Below are 19,794 nucleotides of genomic sequence, written 5' to 3' on the forward strand. Positions count from 1 at the left end.
GGTATTATACATAAGAGAGGAGCTACAGCCAAAGCTAATGATTAGAGATGCGGAAGCCAGATTTATAGCAGTGGAATGTACATGGAATTTAAAGAAAGTGTTGGTGATTGGAATCTATGCACCAAATGGAGCAAAAGAGAGCTTCTTTGAGGATTTAAGGAAGCAATTAGATGAACTCTCTTATGATCAGATAATCCTTGCAGGAGACTTCAATGGAGTTACAAATTTAGAACAAGATAAAAAATCAGTAACTGCGCAAAAGAAAAGAGGACTATTACCAAAGACTTTTTTTGCATTAATGCAACAGGAAACTTTGGAAGATGTGTGGAGAATGCAGAATCCCACAGGTAGACATTATACATTTTTCTCCGCAAGGCATTCTACCCTATCACGAATTGATATGATCTGGGCCTCAAAGGACTTAGTGCTTTGGACTAAGGATGTAGAAATAATGCCCATGGTAGGCTCAGATCATAACCCAGTAATGTGGAAGTTTGGAAAAAGAATTAAGAGGAAAGGATGGAGAATAAATGAGGACTTGTTACAAGAGGGAGAAAATATGGAGATGTTGAGAAGGGAAACTAAATTCTTCATACAGCATAATATGAATCGAGAAGTACCAACCAACAAGGTATGGGATACATATAAAGCAGTAATTAGAGGCATATTAATGGAATTAAATGGAAGAGCTCGAAAGAAAAGAGAGGAGAAGAGACAGGAGATTATGGAAAAAATAAAAGCAAAAGAAATACAATTAAAGAAAAGACCAGGGAAAAAGAAAATCTATCAAGATATTAAAATCCTTCAAGAGCAGTTGACGGCAATGAATAATAAAGAATTGGAATGGAATCTTAAAAGAATGAATCAAAAGTCGTTTGAAGGTGCAAATAAACCTGGGAAATACTTGGCATGGCAACTGAAGAAGAGAAAGGAGAAAAAGACAATTAATAAAATATGTGAGGACAATAAAGTGCATCTGGAACAGACCGCTATAAGTAGAGCTTTCTATAAATTCTATGCTAAATTGTATGACAAAAAAGAAGTGAATAAAGATTCAATAGCGACATATTTGGGGAAAATTAAGCTTCCAGTAATCTCGGACGATTGGAGAGCTAAATTGAACAGTGAAGTAACAGAGGAAGAGATAAGGAAAGCAATACAGTCAACAAATTTGGGGAAGGCGCCGGGACCTGACGGACTTACAGCTAAATTTTACAAGGTAATGGTCAATGAGCTGGCATCACTATTAAAAGAAGTGATCAATGGTGTTCTGAGAGATCAAAGAATTCCAGATACCTGGAGTGAAGCTAATATATCATTGATCCCTAAAGAAGGACAGGACTTGACTAATGTTAAAAACTATAGACCTATCTCCTTACTTAACAATGACTACAAGATCTTTGCGAAGGTCTTGGCAGAGAGACTAAAGGGATGGCTATCCGAAGTTATTGGGGAAGAACAAGCAGGTTTTTTACCAAACAGACAAATTAGAGACAATCTAAGGACAGTTATAAATGCTATTGAATACTACGACAGGCGTTGTGATAAGGAGGTTGGTTTCTTCTTTGTAGATGCTGAAAAAGCATTTGACAATTTGAACTGGGACTTTATGTTTGCCACTATGGAACAGCTACAAATGGGAGAGAGATTCATAAGAGCAGTAAAAGAAATTTACAGAGACCAGAGTGCAGCAATTGTGGTGAATGACGAGTTGACTAAAAAACTGATTATTGGCAAAGGTACTAGACAAGGTTGCCCGTTGTCTCCACTGTTGTTTATTTTGGTTTTGGAAATTTTAATGATACAGATTCGAGAAGACAATGCAATCCGTGGAATAAAGATAAAAGACTTTTCCTACAAGGTCAGAGCATTTGCAGATGATATAATGTTAATTGTGGAAGATCCAATTGAAAACATGCCTAAGGTAATAGAAAAAATTAAAGAATTTGGAGACTTGGCAGGTTTTTATGTAAACAAAAAGAAATCAAAGATATTATGCAAAAATATGACCAAGTTAAAACAGCAGCAATTGATGGAACTAATAGACTGTGAAGTAACAAATAAGGTGAAATATCTGGGAGTTGAACTGACTGCAAAAAATATAGATCTATTCAAGAATTATTATGAGAAATTATGGACTCAAATAGAGCAGGATTTGATTAAATGGAATAGATTGAACTTGTCATGGTTGGGAAGAATTGCAGTAGTTAAGATGAATGTGTTGCCAAGAGTGATGTTTCTGTTACAGACAATACCAATCATTAGGGACTCTAAGCAGTTTGATAAATGGCAGAGGAAAATATCGGAGTTTGTGTGGGCAGGCAGGAAGCCTCGAGTGAAAATGAAAGTATTACAGGATGCAAAGGAAAGAGGTGGAATGCAATTGCCCAATTTGAGACTTTATTACGATGCAATCTGTTTGGTATGGTTGAAAGATTGGATGAAGCTGAAAAATCGCAAACTGCTGGCCTTAGAGGGATATAAAAAATTATTTGGATGGCATGCATACTTATGGTACGATAAAGTTAAAGCAGATTCTATGTTTTTGCACCATTACATTCGGAGAAGCCTCTTCTCAACCTGGAAGAAGTACAAAGACTACCTGCAAGAAGGAATTCCCTCCTGGGTGGTTCCATATGAAGTAATAGATCCGAGAACGGTTGCTAATGAACAACAGTGCTTAACGTACAAGGAGATAACGCGAATAGAACTTTCTAAAATAAGAATAAGGACGCAACAAGAGTTGTCTCCAAATTATGACTGGTTTCAATATAGACAAGTTAGAGATCTTTATTACTCGGACTGTGTGAAGGGAGGGATAAGAATGGCGAACTCAGATTTAGAGAAAGCAATTCTACAAGAAGAAAAAAAGGAAATCTCTAAGATATACAAAGTACTGTTAAAATGGTATACGGAAGATGAAGTAGTTAAAGTGCAAATGGTGAAGTGGGCTATAAATTTTAATAAAGAAATAACAATGGAGGCGTGGGAATATTTGTGGAAAAATACATTGAAGATTACGACATGCACCAGTATCAAAGAGAATCTCTACAAAATGATTTATCGTTGGTATCTGACACCAAAGAAAATTGCGCTAGGGAACTTGAATACATCTAATAAATGCTGGAAATGTAAAAAGCATGAGGGATCTCTGTATCACATGTGGTGGACTTGTGAGGTAGCTAGGCAGTACTGGGGGGAAATAATAAGAGTAATGAGTGAGATTTTACAATTTCAAGTTAATAAGAACCCAGAACTCCTGCTACTGAACTTGGGAATGGAAGATATTCCAGCACAACACAGGACATTGTTATTCTACATGACAGCAGCAGCTAGACTCTTATATGCGCAGAAATGGAAAGTACAAGAAGTGCCAACTATTGAGGACTGGATTTACAAATTGCTGTACATGGCGGAGATGGATAAAATTTATTTATTTATTTATTCAATTTATATACCGCCCATCCCAGGGGCTCTGGGCGGTGAACAGTTAAAATTGATAAAAACAAAACTAAAATCAATATACAAATAATAAAACAAATTAACAAGGTGCAGTGGTGGGGAGAACCTTCCCCACCCCAAAGGTGGGAGGCCGACATGGCACCGCCCCCTTCAATCACCAAACGCCTGGCGGAACAGCTCTGTCTTACAGGCCCGGCGGAACGATAATATGTCCCGCTGGGCCCGGGTTTCCATTGACAGAGCGTTCCACCAGGCTGGGGCCAGGACTGAAAAAGCCCTGGCCCTGGTTGAAGCGAGGCGGGCTTCCTTAGGGCCGGGGACCACAAGTAAATATTTATTCGCTGATCGGAGCGATCTCCGGGGAACGTACAGGGAGAGGCGGTCCCGAAGATATGCCGGTCCCAACCCACTCAGGGCTTTAAAGGTAAGAACCAACACTTTGAACCTGATTCGGAATTCAACTGGAAGCCAGTGCAGCTGGCGCAGGACAGGTGTGATGTGTGACTGGTAAGGTATACCAGTCAGGACCCGTGCCGCCGCATTCTGGACCAGTTGTAGTTTCCGGATCAGGCCCAGGGGTAGCCCAGCGTAGAGTGAGTTACAGTAATCTAGCCTGGAGGTGACCGTTGCATGGATCACTGTAGCCAGGTCCTGGGGCGTCAGGTAGGGGGCAAGTTGCCTGATCTGACGAAGATGGAAAAATGCAGACTTGGCAACCGCCGTGACCTGGGCCTCCATCGATAGGGAGGCATCCAGGAGCACACCCAGACTCTTTACCACTGGCAAAGTTGCCAGTGGTGTCCCATCCAGGGCAGGGAGCCGGATCCCAACATCTGGCAGCCCCCGTCCCAGCTGCAGGACCTCCGTCTTCACTGGGTTCAATTTCAGCCTGCTCTGTTTCAACCATGCCATCACAGCCTCCAAAGCTCTGGCCAGATTGTCTGGGGCCGTGTCTGGCCGGCCGTCCATCAACAGAAAAAGTTGGGTGTCATCCGCGTATTGATGACAACCCAGCCCAAACCTCCGCACCAACTGGGCGAGGGGGCGCATATAGATGTTAAATAACATTGGGGAGAGTATCGCCCCTTGGGGAACCCCGCACACCAAAGGGTGACGGGCCGATAGATCTCCCCCGAGCGCCACCCTCTGTCCCCGACCCTGGAGAAAGGAGACCAGCCACTGTAAGACTGTCCCCCTAATCCCCACGTCGGCAAGGCGGCTGGCCAACAAATCATAGTCAACCGTGTCAAACGCTGCTGTGAGATCAAGTAACACAAGCAGCGCTGACCCGCCTCGGTCCAGATGCCTGCGAAAATGACAAGAAAATTGAGAGACCTTGACCCGGGACAGTTTAACACGGACTGGGAGAGGCTGAAACGATATTTGGTGAAAAGATGGGAGGTGGGAGGACTGTGGCAGTTTGATAATTACTGAAATATAACAAAAGGAGAGGGGAGTGACTATACCGGGGGCAGAGAGTAAAGTGAAAAAATTCTAAGCAATTATTTTATTTGATTAGTATGAATAGTTGGGTATCAATAGTGTTACTATCATAAGGATTATAAGGATAGAATTTAATTAATTTTTTTATGTCAGCAGATAACTGTACAATGGAGAATAAATATACATTAGCATACATAATATAGGTCTAATTGATAGACTTTTGCTGAATGTGTACATGAATTGTTTGTTGGATAGTTTTATAATGGAGAAATTAGTTAATCAAAAAGGACAAGACATGTAAAAGAAAGTAAAGAGTATCATATAGAGTATAAGTCAAATTGATTGATTTATAATAAATGTATGCAATGTTTATAGAAGTATTTGAAGTTATGCATAAAGAGGGACAAATTGTTTGCCCCATTTTGAAGTACTTAGAAAGAGTAAGATAGAGTACAGAATACCAAAACGATTATTATTATTATTATTGAAAAAGATAAGTTAAGATTGTCATATTTTTACCCATTTGGGAAGAAAATAGAGATAGCACTATGTTACTATAGATAAGCTTAGAAGAGTTTGAAAGTATATCATAATAAGTACAATAAGTTTGAAATGAGTAGAGGGAGAATAGACAAGGGGTTGGAAAACTGTTGGAAGTCAACAAAAGGGGGGGGAAGGGAGGGGGTTAGAATTGGAAAATTTAAGGGAATGATTGTAATAAATTCTATATGTGTCTAATCCAATAAAAATTTTTATAAAAAAAAAAAAGATTAAGCTCTGGAAGCAATCATTTAAACTAAATATTAGGAGAAGAATCTTGTCTGCATATCAATTGCTTAGAAACCAATATAGGCAATCATTCTCTTTGATGTCAAAGTCTGACAACTATTTGCAAAGGATAGATCACATAAGTTTCCAAATGTCTCTCCACCTGAAAGACCATTCTTCTCTTGACTTCATATTGTCCCAGTCTACTAAGCCTTACCAGGAAAGTCTCCATGCCAGACCCACAGCACAATTACCCATAACTGGAGCAAGAATACAGCTTTGAAGCCTAACAAGAGCTCAGAGGCTTCCAGTGAGGATATTCCCTCCTCACTGCTCTCTAGGCTTGTTTTTGTTTTTTTGCAGGGAGATAATGCCCATAAACTTTTTTCATCTAAATGAAACTACATAATTTTCACCAGTAGAGAGATGAGATATATTTTTTCTTCCTAACAAAGCTCTAAGATTACAGACAAGAATTTCAACAAGTTTGTTATTTTTGCTGCACCAATGTGCAGCTTCAAGATCAGAGAAGTCAAAGGCAAAGAAAAATGAGCAACTAGTTAAAGCATATTGGAAGACAACTATTATAACAACAGCTTATGCTAGCTACACCAAATTTGTGACAACCATTAAGAGGGAGCAAAAACAAAGCCCATGTGGTCCACAAACAAAATATGGGCCAAAGGCCACACTGTGGTGTTATCTGACCAACTGTAAAAGAATTGAATGCTACACCTTGGCATGTAATATTTATTACAGCAACTTCTTCAGTGTTATCAGATGATGCCAGGCCTAGTCATTTTTAAGCTTTTACACAACACAGTTGCATGTGGCTTTTCAAGAACAAAATAGACAGAGAAAGCAAACAATTATTGTTTCTGTCCTTCACTGGTTAAAAGCTTGATTAGATAAGCCCTAAAGGACAGAAAAAAGAGAGTGGGGGGTACGAACACAACCTCCAAACAATTCAAAATAAATCCAATTTAATATAAAAAAAATGTTCACAAAATTGTGGTTGATACGTCTTTCTGCTGTTCACAGCTTTAAAAAAAATTGATGAATTTCTGGCGTTTTACAAGAGCACAGCAAAGAACTGCATATTCCCATATATAAAATGCTGTAGTTGCAGTGCTGGAAAAAATGCAAACTTGCCACAAAATAAGTACAACCTTGTGTGAAAGGTATAAAAACCATCTTCAACAAATAAGACACAAATCACATTTTTTACACACAAAAATATTGTGGATAGGGATGTGCAATTCAGGTTCAGTAAAAAATACCTAATTTAACCTAATTTGATGAAATTCGGCATTACTGAACCTATAAAATGGCCCCCCCGGGGTCCAATCTTCATGGGTAATAAATTCGGTAAACTTCAGTCCAGTATTGCTGAATCATGTCAGCAATACTGGATTGCGTTCAGTTTAACCTAGATAGCTCCCCTTGTTTTCCCCGTAGATAATAATGGAGATTGGAGGTGGCTGGGGGCACCTTCTTTGGGGGGAGCTATAAAATGCCCCCTCCCAAAGTACAATCTTCATGAAACTTGGGGTATTGTTAGAGGAAAGTTAGGAGCATATTCCCAGCAAATTTGGTAAAATTCAGTCCCAAAATGCCCCCTTCCCCAGCCACCAGAAAGCCCTGAATCATGTTTCCCATTGGAAACAATGGCCAAATTTTACCGAATTTGCTCTGTATTGCTGAGCCAAATTGGAGAATAAATTTGGTCTTTGGGGAATTCCAATTTTTTTTCCAGTTCAGTATACTGAACCTGAATCAGTCAATTTTTTTCCCAGCGCACACTTCTAATCGTGGAGCTTATCTTGTTATTATCTTACCTGGGGTTGGGCTTAGATTTTCTTTTACGTCAAGAATTTTTGGGTTCTTCTGTTTTTCAATAAATTCAGAGAAAAGTATTCTATGTCTGAAATAAAAAAGAGACCTAATGATGCAAACAATACAAACCATAATTTTGGCCATAACTAGAAAACGCACAATTACTAGAAAACAGAAGTAAGACCTTAAAAGTCCCACCGATCTAGTAGATCTTATTTGCAAGAAACATTTACGACAAGGGTGGCAGATGGATTAAAATTCATTCTTCCATGCAACTTGCACTTCATCATCAACAAAGCTAGCACAGCTGTGATTCTGCAATGTATTGAGAACTTTGCTTATCAGCCATGTAATTAAGTTACACATCTGGTAACACAAATTAGCTTTATCTGTGGAAGAACAAAAAGTGGTTTGTTTTGCCACAGCTAAAGCATTATATTTACCCCTACCATATACAAAGTCCTTTGGGGTCTAGGACCCTCAGTCTGCAGGATTGCCTCTCTTGCTACGCTCTACTACAACAGTTTTGCTTATCTGAGGAAAGCCTTCTGAAGGTGCTGCCTTGCAAATGGGTAAGCTGGATAGACGTACAGGTGCATTCTCTGTTATGGCCCCCTCCTTGTGGAATGGCCTGCCTGAGGAGGTCAGGAAGGCTCCCATGCTTCTGTCATTCTGACAGCTATGTAAAGCAGAATCGTTCAGAAGGGTATTTTTATAAAAGCAATACAGCTATATTACAACAAAATAGTTCGGGAAGGAGCTTTTATAAAAGGAACAGGACTGCGGACTATACCACTGTGTATGATATCAATCATCTGTTTGCTGTATATATTAAGTATTCTGCAAGGAATAGTGTGCGGCTGAAACTTGTATCATTAGTTTGGTGACCTGACACTATGAAAATTTTTTAAAAAATTAGAAGAAATTGTGGTAGTGCCACTAGAGCAGGGAGAGAGGAAAATCATACTACCAGCATGTGCTTTCCACTGCCTGCTAAGACATAACCTCAAGGGTTCCAAGGCCCTCCCCAAAATGAATAATATGCAAATATCCTTATTTTTCCTCCACTATAACAAAAATGGACTTTCTACTACTAAAGTCAAACCTCAAATATATTCTCTTTCAGCCACAAGGGGGCATAAATGTTTTAAATTTCTACAAAGGATGACCAAGTGTCTTTCTTTAGAATAGAACTACATACTTAATGAACAATTCACTGAGCATTACAAGAGTAATTCTACTGAATGGACCAAAAATAAAAAAGTGTCTAAATGTTAATTTCCACTAATTATTAATGTTCTTGACAACATTATTTCAGTGAAAAAGTAAAGCAATTTTATTAAAAAAATAATGGCTTAGTATGGACAGGAGATACATTAGAGGTTAAAATAATTTAGGATTAGGTTAATAACAATGCCATTCTAAGCAGAGTTAAAAGCTTCTAAGACCACTGAAGTCATGCTTAGGATGGGACTGTAACTGAGTACATGAGAGTGAAAATGGTACACAATATTTTTGTAGATTAGATTGTTTGCTGGAACAAAAAGCTGAAAAGATTGCAGATGTAGGCTGATTCCGCACATGTTGGATAATGCACTTCCAATCCTCTTTACAGATCATTTGGAATGGATTTTTTTGTGTGAACAAAAAATCCACCTCAAACAATTGATAAAATGCATTGAAAGTGCATTATCCAACGTGTGCAGAATCAGCCGTATTCTGTAGAAAGCAGAAGATTTTGGCCAAACTAGTCATGATGGCATCCTTGTGACCACACAAGGTCACCACTTCCATTTTAAAGTAATTTAAAAATGCTGCAAGCAGTCCACAGTGCAATGCTCTTGTCCTTCCTCCCTTTCAAGTGCCAAAACAGACATAGGGATTAAGCAACCATTTCAGCATTTGAACAGGTATAGGGAGAGTAACAGCTTCTCAGCCCTAAAGAGTTTGTGAATCATCATCACAGTGTGAAACATAACTACTTAAGATGGAGTCACCAACTGAAAAAATTCCCCATGGTTACTGAAACAGTTATTTGTAAACTCCAACTACCTTGGGAGCTGAAAGACAGATCTCTTTCTACTTTGCTCCCTGTTTACGGGAAGTCCAGTATAGTTAAGCTCAGCTCACTGCATGGTCAGAGCATCTAAACAACTGGCTTCTTTCATAGTATGACCTGCTGGGGAGACATTTATAAAAAACCAACACTAAGTGGTGGAACATTTCAACCATAGTTTGCTGTACAAAATTATGCATAAAAATAGGTGTGACAAGTTAGTATGATTTATGAATTTAACGTTAATCAGGCTAAATATTTACAACTTGGGATCCACAAAGCACACAAGAAAGGTGGCCAGTTTGGACCCCTACCACTCAGTTTCTCATTCGGAATTTATTACACCATGTGAAGGCTGTGGCTCAGGGACAGAATATCTGTTTTGCATGCAAAAGACCCCTGGTTCAATACCCTGCATGTCAAATTAAAGGGATCAGGTTGTAGGGGGCGTGAAAGGCCCTGGAAAGCCATTGTCAGGCAAAGTAGACCCACAAGGCAAATTTATGTGATTTTTATGTTCTCAGGTACTTGAGCAGGCTGATCTTCTCTGCCCCCTTTAACTTGACATATAGCTATTCTCAACATTCCATCCTTTCTAGAACATTTTCAGTCCTCATCCATGCTGTTCTTTGAGGTTTTCTTTTCATATGGTTCTGCATTTCTCAGGACTCCCTAGAGTAGTTAAATTACCTCATACCTTGCCTATTGGCGTCCTTGAGTTGCTGCTTTCGTTATCATAATGAGGACCAGCTGCTTTACTATTATATGTAGTGACAGGCTGGGGGCTTGTGAGGAACTGAGGGCACCAACCATTTGGAAACCCCCTACCGTCTATTTATTTAGGCTTTTCTATGTCGTCAGAGGCTTAAGCAGGCTGATTTCTTCCCTTCATTTTTTCTTTTAGCTTTCTCAACATTTCATTTTTTGGAGCATATTTCATCCTCAACAGGTTGGTTTTTAAAGCTGTCTTCTCCTTTGCTCAATATACAAAAACATATTTTTAATGCATACTTGGGGAGTCCCCCAAACAGGCCTCTAAAATATCTATGGAGGGCTCTGTTTTGCTACTTTCATCATCCTTATACAGAACATCTAATTTACTATTAGATATAACAAATGGGGGACTGTTAAGGACTTGCAGGAGGAATTTCACTTTCTCCTCCTCCACTATATCTTCTTTTCCTTCCCAGAAAGTCCCCATGCCCTCTCCCACTGCATGGTTGCCTAGAAATGTCCACTAAAGGAATTAATTTCATTCTGGATGGTTCTAACCACCATCACCACCTCATTCTTTTTTAAAGATTTCAGATTTTTCTGCAAACCTGGGGCATTTTTTCAGGCTTGTAGACAGATCTGCCTTATCTGTTCATGGCTTTAATTTCCAGATTTAAGTATCCACAGATCTGGCTATGTTGAGAATTAGATATCTTGATAATGAGTGGCTAAGATTATGAAATTATGGCTGTTAGGCTGTTCTTCTTTTCCTGACAAAAGCTATAAAAAGACAATATGCAAATATTAAAATATAAGGATTGGATCCCACACAGAATCTGTACAGATTGAAGTAATTTCCATCAGTAAAGCAAGATTCCTTCCCTACCCACTGCAGCCCCAAGTGTCCCCTAATTGCTGCTCTGAGGAACAGGAAACCCCAGGAACAGCATGTGAGGAGGAATCAGAGGTCTGTCATGGAGAGGAGAATCAGCAAAAAATCACCTCCCCCTTCTGTCAGACAAAATTTTCCACTAGGTCTAACACTCAGAGAACACTGTGCAACAGATCTCTTTGCATTCAAAGCCAGTATTACATGTACAGACTTGGCTTTGGACTGATTTCACATAGTCTGTATTCGTGGGCTGAAGCAACATGAAATGCTAATGATTTTTCTCATAGCATTTCTTTATGCTGTTGTCTAAAATATATAATCAGTAATCAGCAAATTTTTGATGTACAATGTTAATATATTCAATAAACAATAATTAGAAATGTTTGGTTGGATGCTTCAATCCAAGCACAGCTCACCTGAATAGAGTGCACCTGTGATCTTTCAGAACCCAACCAACACTGTTATAACAATCTGTGATGATGAATAGTTCAGACAATATTTGCCACAAAGAAATAATCCGTATTGCTTCAACACTCTTGCTAACACATGACTGAGAATCAGTCTTTTGACAGCTAAACCAACCATTTTGAAAATGTTTATCTCTTACCACCAGATGGCAGTGAGAAATGGTCATTTTCTCTCTCTCTCTCTCTCTCACTCACACACACACACAAGCTTAAAAGGAGACAAAAAAATTTAGCAATTTCCTTGCATGCTTCTATGAAATTAACATGAGAAATCTGTTCTCATTCACAGCAAAGACTGCTTTCTCAAACAGATCCAGAAGGTTTTCACAATAGTTAGAAATGGACAGATGGGTCAAAAAGGACATTCCTAGTTTTTTGGAATGCTTTCTTGGGTCACGTAGGACATTGTGGTTCTACATAATGAAGCAATTATCAAATACATAAAACAAAGAACTTCTGTTAAGGGAAATAAAACAAGGAAGTTGTGTCAAAGAAAAATTAACCTTATATTCTAGGAGTTTCTTCAGAAAGAAAAATAAACTCCTCATTTAATTCAAGGTTTGCTTTCCTTCAACTTAAACCCATAATTAGGTCTTTTCAGGGCTGCCCAGAGGTTACTTTGAATGCACAGCAAACCTATCAGGTGAAGTAACCTTTTCTCCCCCACGAATAAACATATGTATGAAATAATTAGTTGCGATATCTTGTACTATATTCTGAAAACATATTAAAGCTATGTGAATTGTAAAACAGACTATTCCACGTGTCTTATAATTCGTATGGCATATAATTTGTATGGCACAACCTTATTCATAACCATATTCAGACTTGCCTCTTTGCTCTGAGGTCAGAGATACAGAAGTAAACACAGACTCCTTTGGGTCCAAAGCAAGTCCCAAATCAGACCAAAATCTTGCTCTGTGATCAGGATTACAAAAGTGCTCCTCATACAATCCCAGAAAAGCTGACATCTGTTTACTTGTCCATATGTGGAACATGGTCACTCTCTTAACTCCTAAACTGGAAAAACAGTGGTACAAGCTAAGCAGGCTAGTTAATATATGGAGGAAATCATAGGAATGCAAAAGCTGAGAAAGCAGCCACTTGATTATTGGGGTTAAGCAGTTTATATGGCTTGAGTCTCAGCTTCAAGCTGAACTGAACAGCTGAACATCAAGACAACAAAAGTAATGACTACTGAGAAATTACACAATCTTAAAGCTGACAATGAGGAAACTGAAATTGTTCAAGATTTTCTATTCCTTGGTTCAATCATCAACCAAAAGGGAGACTGCAACCAAGAAATCAGAAGAAGATTGAGATTTGGAAGAGCAGCCATGAGGGAACTAGAAAAGATCCTTAAAGATAAGGAAGTCTTTCTGGGGACCAAGACCAAGATAATCTGCACTATGGTATTCTCATTCTCCATTACTTAAATATGGATGTGGAAGTTAGACAATGAAGAAAGCTTATAGGAAGAATTCATGTGAAAATGAATTCATTTGAAATGTGGTGCTGGAGGAGAGTTTTGCGGATACTATGAATGGCCAAAAAGATACATAACTGGGTTCTAGATCAAATCAAACCTCCCTAGAAGCGAAAATGACAAAACTGAGGCTATAGTACTTTGGTCACAGCATAAGATAAGACACTCTGGAAAAGTCAATAATGCTAGAAAAAGCTGTACAAAAAGTGGAAGGCCCAAAATGAGATGGATTGATTCAATAAAAGAAGCACATCCTTCAGTTTACAAGATATGAGCAAATCTGTTAATGATAGGACGTTTTGGAGGTCTTTCATTCATAGGGTTGCCATAGGTTAGAGGCGACTTGACAGCACATCACACACACATGGCTTGAGTGTGTCCCAAATAAATAAATATTTAGGACACACTCAAAACTATATTTCTCCCCACATCATTTCCTCAATAAGTGTTAAATTTACTTATTTAGGTATTTTGGGAATTAATATGCCATCTCTCCAGATTGAGGTGGCTTACAAATTAACAACAGTATCATAGAAAAATAACAACCCTAAATCATCAATATAAAAACAAGTCAGAGGCATAAAAGCAGCTTAAAACAACCACTGAATATCCTAAAAAAAATCCATAAAACAGAATCTGGGCTAGAAGCAGACCATAAAACAGCTAAAAATATAAAACCATGCAGTTAAAAAGCCTAGATAAAATACAGTATAGTAGGTACCAGGCAAGCCTCAAGAGGGAGGGCAGTCCACAAGTGAGATGCCACCACTAAAAATGCCCTGTCTCTAGTCATTACTTGTCTTACTTCGGAAGGCAAGGGCACATGAAGCGTTACAAAACCTCATTGATTAGGCACTAGCAAAAGGGTGGAAAATGTATCCTACTTCTTTAACGGAAGAGAACACAGAGGCACTGTGGAATGAGGTTCATACAAAGAGAGAAGTAGTTATTGCCTCATAAAGGGGGAGAGACAGGGAGATGATGGTAAAATTGTTACAGTCTGGAGGATTCAATTTTTTGAAGGCTACAAACAGTATAACTTTTCATATCTGCTATAAGTCCTTTTAAAAACAGAAACACTTATCTAACAGGACATGGAATTAGGACACAAAGACGTATTGAATATCTTAATAACTAGAAGGTTGGACATGGTCCTTCTTCAATTCTCCAGCCCTTTACATGTTGCTCTCCCCCTCCTGAAACCCATAATTGTGTGCTAGAATACTACCTCAACTATTCAGCACTAAAACTTTTGCTGATAGGCCTGAGGCAGATACAAACAGGTGTGCACTTAGACTGGAATTTGGAATTATCAAGCAGTTCCCCAAAGCAAGAAATGGGTTGCATAGCCTTCCAAATCCTGAGTTTCCCCAATGATTCCCCATCTCGCCTTTAATGTTTCATGTCTTTGTAAGCAAAGGCCTGTTTGATAAGGAGTACCCCATCCCTGACATTTGGCTTCTTAGTTGTACTGGGAGTTGTGAGGCGGCTGTGACTTTGTCCGTGATCAAAGTCTGCTGAGAATCTGAGGCACAGGGCAAACCCAGGCAATCATACAGCAAGAATGAGAAAGATAAGAATTACAGGCATGATGTTGTGGGGCTCCTATTACTAGTCAGTCATTAAGTGCCCCCTTCTTTGCAAAAGCGTTTACATCATAGGTGACACAAAAAGAAAAGAGGCAGAGCCTGCCAAAGAAGATGTTTAGATCATGTCTAAGTTGCACCTCGGTGAATATGCAGATTTGCTATACAGCATTTCAAGCAAAGGCTCTATGTAACATGATTTTATCAGTTAACAATTAAAAACATACATTTTGATTCACTGTCGACAATCTCATGCTGACACTGTTCTTCAGAAGTACATATATAACACAGGAATATTATCATACTCGCTGAGTTGTTCATGCAGGTATGTACAGTTTGAATTTTCATGAGATACTTACATATCTGTATCCCAATCGCCTCTAGCTACATTTATTGCTTTCCAGTCATAGAGGTTTGCTATGAAGTCTGGGTCCTCAAACACTAGTAAGACAAATGCAATAATTTTATATGAAAATAATGTGAAAATATGGAAATTTGAAATATCAGAAGAACAAGTCTGCACCTTGCTTATTTTTTCCAGCTGAAGGGCACTATTAAAAGATTTAATTGAAAAGCATGTAACTACAAAACAATCCTAAAGCATAAAAGCTATAAGGTGGTCCTCAGTTGCAGACCAGCTTCACTAGAATACTGGGAAGCTATAGGCAGCTACACTCTGACCTGGATGGTCCAGTCTAGCCCAATCGCATCAGATCAGATTATGCTGATCTCACCATAAATTGACTATGCCTTGATGGCACTTCACATGCGCACGCACATGTGCAAAGGAACACTCCACACTTTTCCCCTGCCTGTTTGTACTGTGCAACCTTTCTTCCTCTTAATTTAAGGAAGGGCTGAAACAAGAAGTCAGATTTTTTAATACTTGTGATATTCGCGTATTTTAGCTATGCTTAAATTGCCTCCAAATTTGCCTTCTTTACAGGCAACATTTTCTGATTGAGAAATTAAGAAATATTAGCAGCAAACGAGAAGTCCAGCTTATCACTTCATATGGATAATGGGACAGTTTTTAACAGACTTGACAAGAACTCTAGTTAAATCAAGCCACCTAGTTAAATTTTCTTCAGCTTCACATCACTGTAGAGACATACATTTAAACTTTAATCACCACAAATGAGCAATCCTACCCACTCCATTTTAAAAATTCCCTCATATATGATCTCAGCATTCTTCAACCTATATTTCGTGGATGATTTGTTATAGTCTTGCATAAAACTCTGCCCAAAGATCAAAAGTAGCAAGCTTTGTATGAAGATCTCAGGACTGACTAAGAAAAAGGTAGCTTAATGTTGACTTATAGTCTATGCAACGCCAAGGTCCTTATGGTACCTTGGTAATGAGTTCACTATTAACTGCAGTCAGCTCTATACCATACTAAAAAAGGAAGTTGCTCCTTAGACAAACTGTGAACCAAGTTCTCTTATACTTCTTTACTTTGAGAATGAAGTGTGCTTCTATAAGGAGGACACTTATAGAGCTTAGTTTCAGCGGTGGAAATTGAGTTAGCTCCCAAGTATTTTATATATAATTACTAAGGCAGATGTATCCACCTACCTGGGCTTTTAAATTCTTCTGCTGCTCTTGATGTGGCTATTTGAAACCATGTCAAATAATAATCTTCATACGATATTTTTGCAATCCTTCTGAAAGGATGAAATTTTGGAAGATTATACAAACAGCTATTTTCAAACAGAGAGTTTAACAAAGAAGTAGAATAAGAAAAAAAACAGGTTTTAAAGGGACACATAACAAATGAAGACAAGCAGTGCAAGTCATTTGAATGTGATTCCAGTGGTCTGGAACCCACTCATGGACAAGTTGTTTCTAAGAGGCTGAGGTAATGTTTAAAAAGTTTCTCAGTCTCATTAAAATTCCAACTGAAAACTTGCAGCTAGATATACATAGGGCATGAATTGGCTCAGGATCCCTTGACCTGACTCATGTGACACATAACATATGGGAAACCAATGCTCCCAAGTGCTGAAGGGTCAGATGTGGCTTGTGAGCATGGCATGGTGGGGGGACCTTCAGCCTTCCCTCCTACACTGTTACGGGGCTGAAATGGCTGTGGAGGAGCCCCTCTTTGACCAGCTGTAGAGCACTACATGCTACAGTTAGTACACATGAACCCCACAGCAGGGCGAACAGCCCCACTCAGCTGTTTCAGCTCAGGAAAATGGTATGAGAGTGAAGGCTGAAGTCCCTCTTTCCCCTACACTCATGAATCAAATTCTGCCAAATGTAAATTCATATCTTCTCTCTCTCTCTCTCTCTCTCTCTCTCAAACACGCACATACCAATCATGCCCTTTGATCCGACAGATAGGAACGAATGGTCGAGAGGTGGAAGATCTCTCCTTTTCTATTCAGCTCATGTGAAAAAACAGGCTCTTGTTGACTGGAGGCTTCTCCGCAAAGTCTGTGGCATGTTCATATTCTTACCTAAGGATAACAGCAGTTACACTTGCAGCAAGTGGTAGCCCTACTGTTGGAGTTGGTAACCCTACTGGAGAAGATACAAGGATTTGAGACATGCTTGTCCACACTCCGTTCTATAAAGGACGTAAAGAATTCATGGACAGAATGCATGAAGCACTCAAGAGGGCAACAGGGAGAGGAGGGAAAGGTATCTCAGCATATGAATGAGAATCCAACAGAAGGCAAGTGAATGGAAGAATGTAACCCACCGGAGCAGGAAAATCAGAAGACATTCTGAGCTTCTGATGCTAAGCAATTGGTCTCATGATCTCCCCATTAATACTGATTATGGACCACTGGATCAAAGGTTATTCCCCCAGCCTCCTTGAAGCTTGAAGGAAATTTCTCAGGCCCCCATGGATGAGAGGACTCGAGCTTTTGTTCCCTAATATAGGAGAAGGTAATTGGGGATTCCCCACTGAGAGGGGTAGGGGGTAAAGTGTGCCGACCGAACTTGTCGTCCCAATAGGAATGCTGTCTACCAGGTGCACGCATCCAGGATGTCACAGAAAAGGTAAGAAGACTCAAGACCACAGATTATCATCCTTTCTTGCTGGTCCATGTGGGAACAAATGATACTGCCTGGCACAGCCCAGAATAAATTTAAAAAGACTACATGGCTTTGGGTAAAAAGATTAAGGGCCTGAGAACACAGATTGTGTTTTTGTCAGTTTTTCCTGTTTAAGACCATGGTTTAGGAAGGGAAAGAAGAATACTGCAAATAAATGACTGGCTATGTAGATGGTGTCATCAGAAAAGGTTTGGTTGTTTTGGACCATGTTTACGCTTTAGAGATGAAGTTCTTCTATTGAGAGATGGTTTGCACCTCACAAGGGTAGGAAAATGTGTTTGGTAAGGACCTTGCAAACCTGATAAGGAGGGCTTTAAACTAAATCCTATGGGGGAAAGAGATGAAAATTCAAAGTCTATAACTGGAGATGAGAACACTAGTGATTTGCGAGGAGTGGCACATATGCTAGGAAACATTAACTCACAGGTAAGAACAGAAACGAAAACCTCAGGGTACATCTCATGTATTCCGAAGTATCTACACTAATGCAGAGAGGATGGGAAACAAGCAGGAGGAATTTGAAGTCCTAATACAGGAAGGGGACTGTGATATAATAGGCATTACTGAAACTTGGTGGGCTGGAATACTAGGATTGAGGGATACAACTTGTTTAAAAGGGATAGATAAATAAGGAAGGGGGAAGAGCAGCATTATATGTAAAGAAAGTATATACTTGTGAGGAAATACATGTATCTCAGCATGGAAATTCAGTTGAGAGTCTCTGGGGGAAAATAAAAGGAGTAAGAAATAATAGTGATATTATGGTGGGGGTCATCTTGTTACCGAGCAGCCCCCCCCTCCCGCCAGAGGCCAGCCATCTATAGACCACCAAGCCAGGCAGAGGACTTGGATTAGACACTCCTAGAACAAATTACAAAGTTCTCAAAGAGACAGGACACAGTGGTCATGGGAAATTTCAGTTACCCAGATATCTGTTGGAAGTCTAACTCTGCTAAAAATAAAAGGTCAAATAAATTCCTGACTTTTATTGCTGACAACTTCATTTTTCAGAAAGTAGAGAAGGAAAAACAGAGTTGCACTTACCATAACTGCTGTTCATTGACGTCTTCGGTGCAGGCACACATGGGACTGCGCATGCACAGGGCTGCCAAAAGGTGAATTTTTCAAAGCTAATGTCCGCTCAAGGGCGCATGCCTCTCTAGTGCACACGTGTGGTTTTTCCTGCTGAACATGGCAGTGGGAGGTGGCGCCCCCTCACCCTCCATTTCTCTTGAGCCACTGGTCCTCCCAAGTTAAGTATGGAAGAAACACAGTGGAGCAGGAGGAAGGGTATGTATGCCTGCACAGAAGAAGTCAATAAACAGCAGTTATGGTAAGTGCAACTCTGATTTCATTGCCCGTCTTCTGTGCAGTCCCACATGGGAGACTCACAAGCTCCTTACCTAGATGGTAGGTATGTTCTTCGTTGGAACAGTGAATGGAGTACAGCCTGTCCCATTGCTGATTCTCTCCTCTCCATCACAGCCAGAGTATAGTGCTTCACAAACGTCTCTGATGAGGACCACATCGCTGCCTTGCAGATGTCACGTAACCGAATACCCTTCAGGAAGGCAGCCGAAGATACTTGTGCTCTCATCGACTGCGCTTTGGCTTCTAATGGGCAAGATAAGTTGGCCATCGAGTAGCAGGTCTTAATGGTCAGTGTAACCCACCTCACTATCGACTGTGCTGTAGTTCTTTTCCCTTTTCTAGCACCAGCGTAACACACAAACAACTGCTTATCCTTCCTAAACTAAGCAGTACGATGAAGGTAAAATAATATGGCTCTGTGCACATCCAAAGAGTGCAGTACTCTTTCAGAGCTATTAGCGGGTGCAGGGAAGAAAACAGGTAATATGATGTCCTGTGATAAGTGAAATTGGGTTGCTACCTTGGGTCTGAATTTAAGGTCAAGTCTCATCGCAGGACTACCTTTCCCAGGTGAACCTTCAGGCAAGGAGGATCTGAATGGAGTGCTGCTATTTCACTCACTTGCCTAGTGAATGTAATGG

At 39.7% G+C, this 19,794-nt stretch overlaps 1 protein-coding gene across 1 annotated transcript in view; it reads right to left on the reverse strand.

The window, feature by feature from the left end:
- Positions 1-19,794, reverse strand: part of UBE2U (ubiquitin conjugating enzyme E2 U) — a 51,693-nt gene that overhangs the window by 2,811 nt on the left and 29,088 nt on the right. Inside the window, exons 8-10 of the mRNA XM_054981734.1 lie at positions 16,289-16,377; positions 15,070-15,151; positions 7,512-7,597 (exon numbers count right to left, since the gene is read on the reverse strand). Coding sequence (XP_054837709.1) covers positions 7,512-7,597; positions 15,070-15,151; positions 16,289-16,377 — 257 coding nt within the window. The remainder of the gene's footprint in view (positions 1-7,511; positions 7,598-15,069; positions 15,152-16,288; positions 16,378-19,794) is intronic.

This window comes from Eublepharis macularius, chromosome 5 (assembly GCF_028583425.1).
Source record: "Eublepharis macularius isolate TG4126 chromosome 5, MPM_Emac_v1.0, whole genome shotgun sequence".
NCBI classification, from domain to species: Eukaryota; Metazoa; Chordata; class Lepidosauria; order Squamata; family Eublepharidae; genus Eublepharis; species Eublepharis macularius.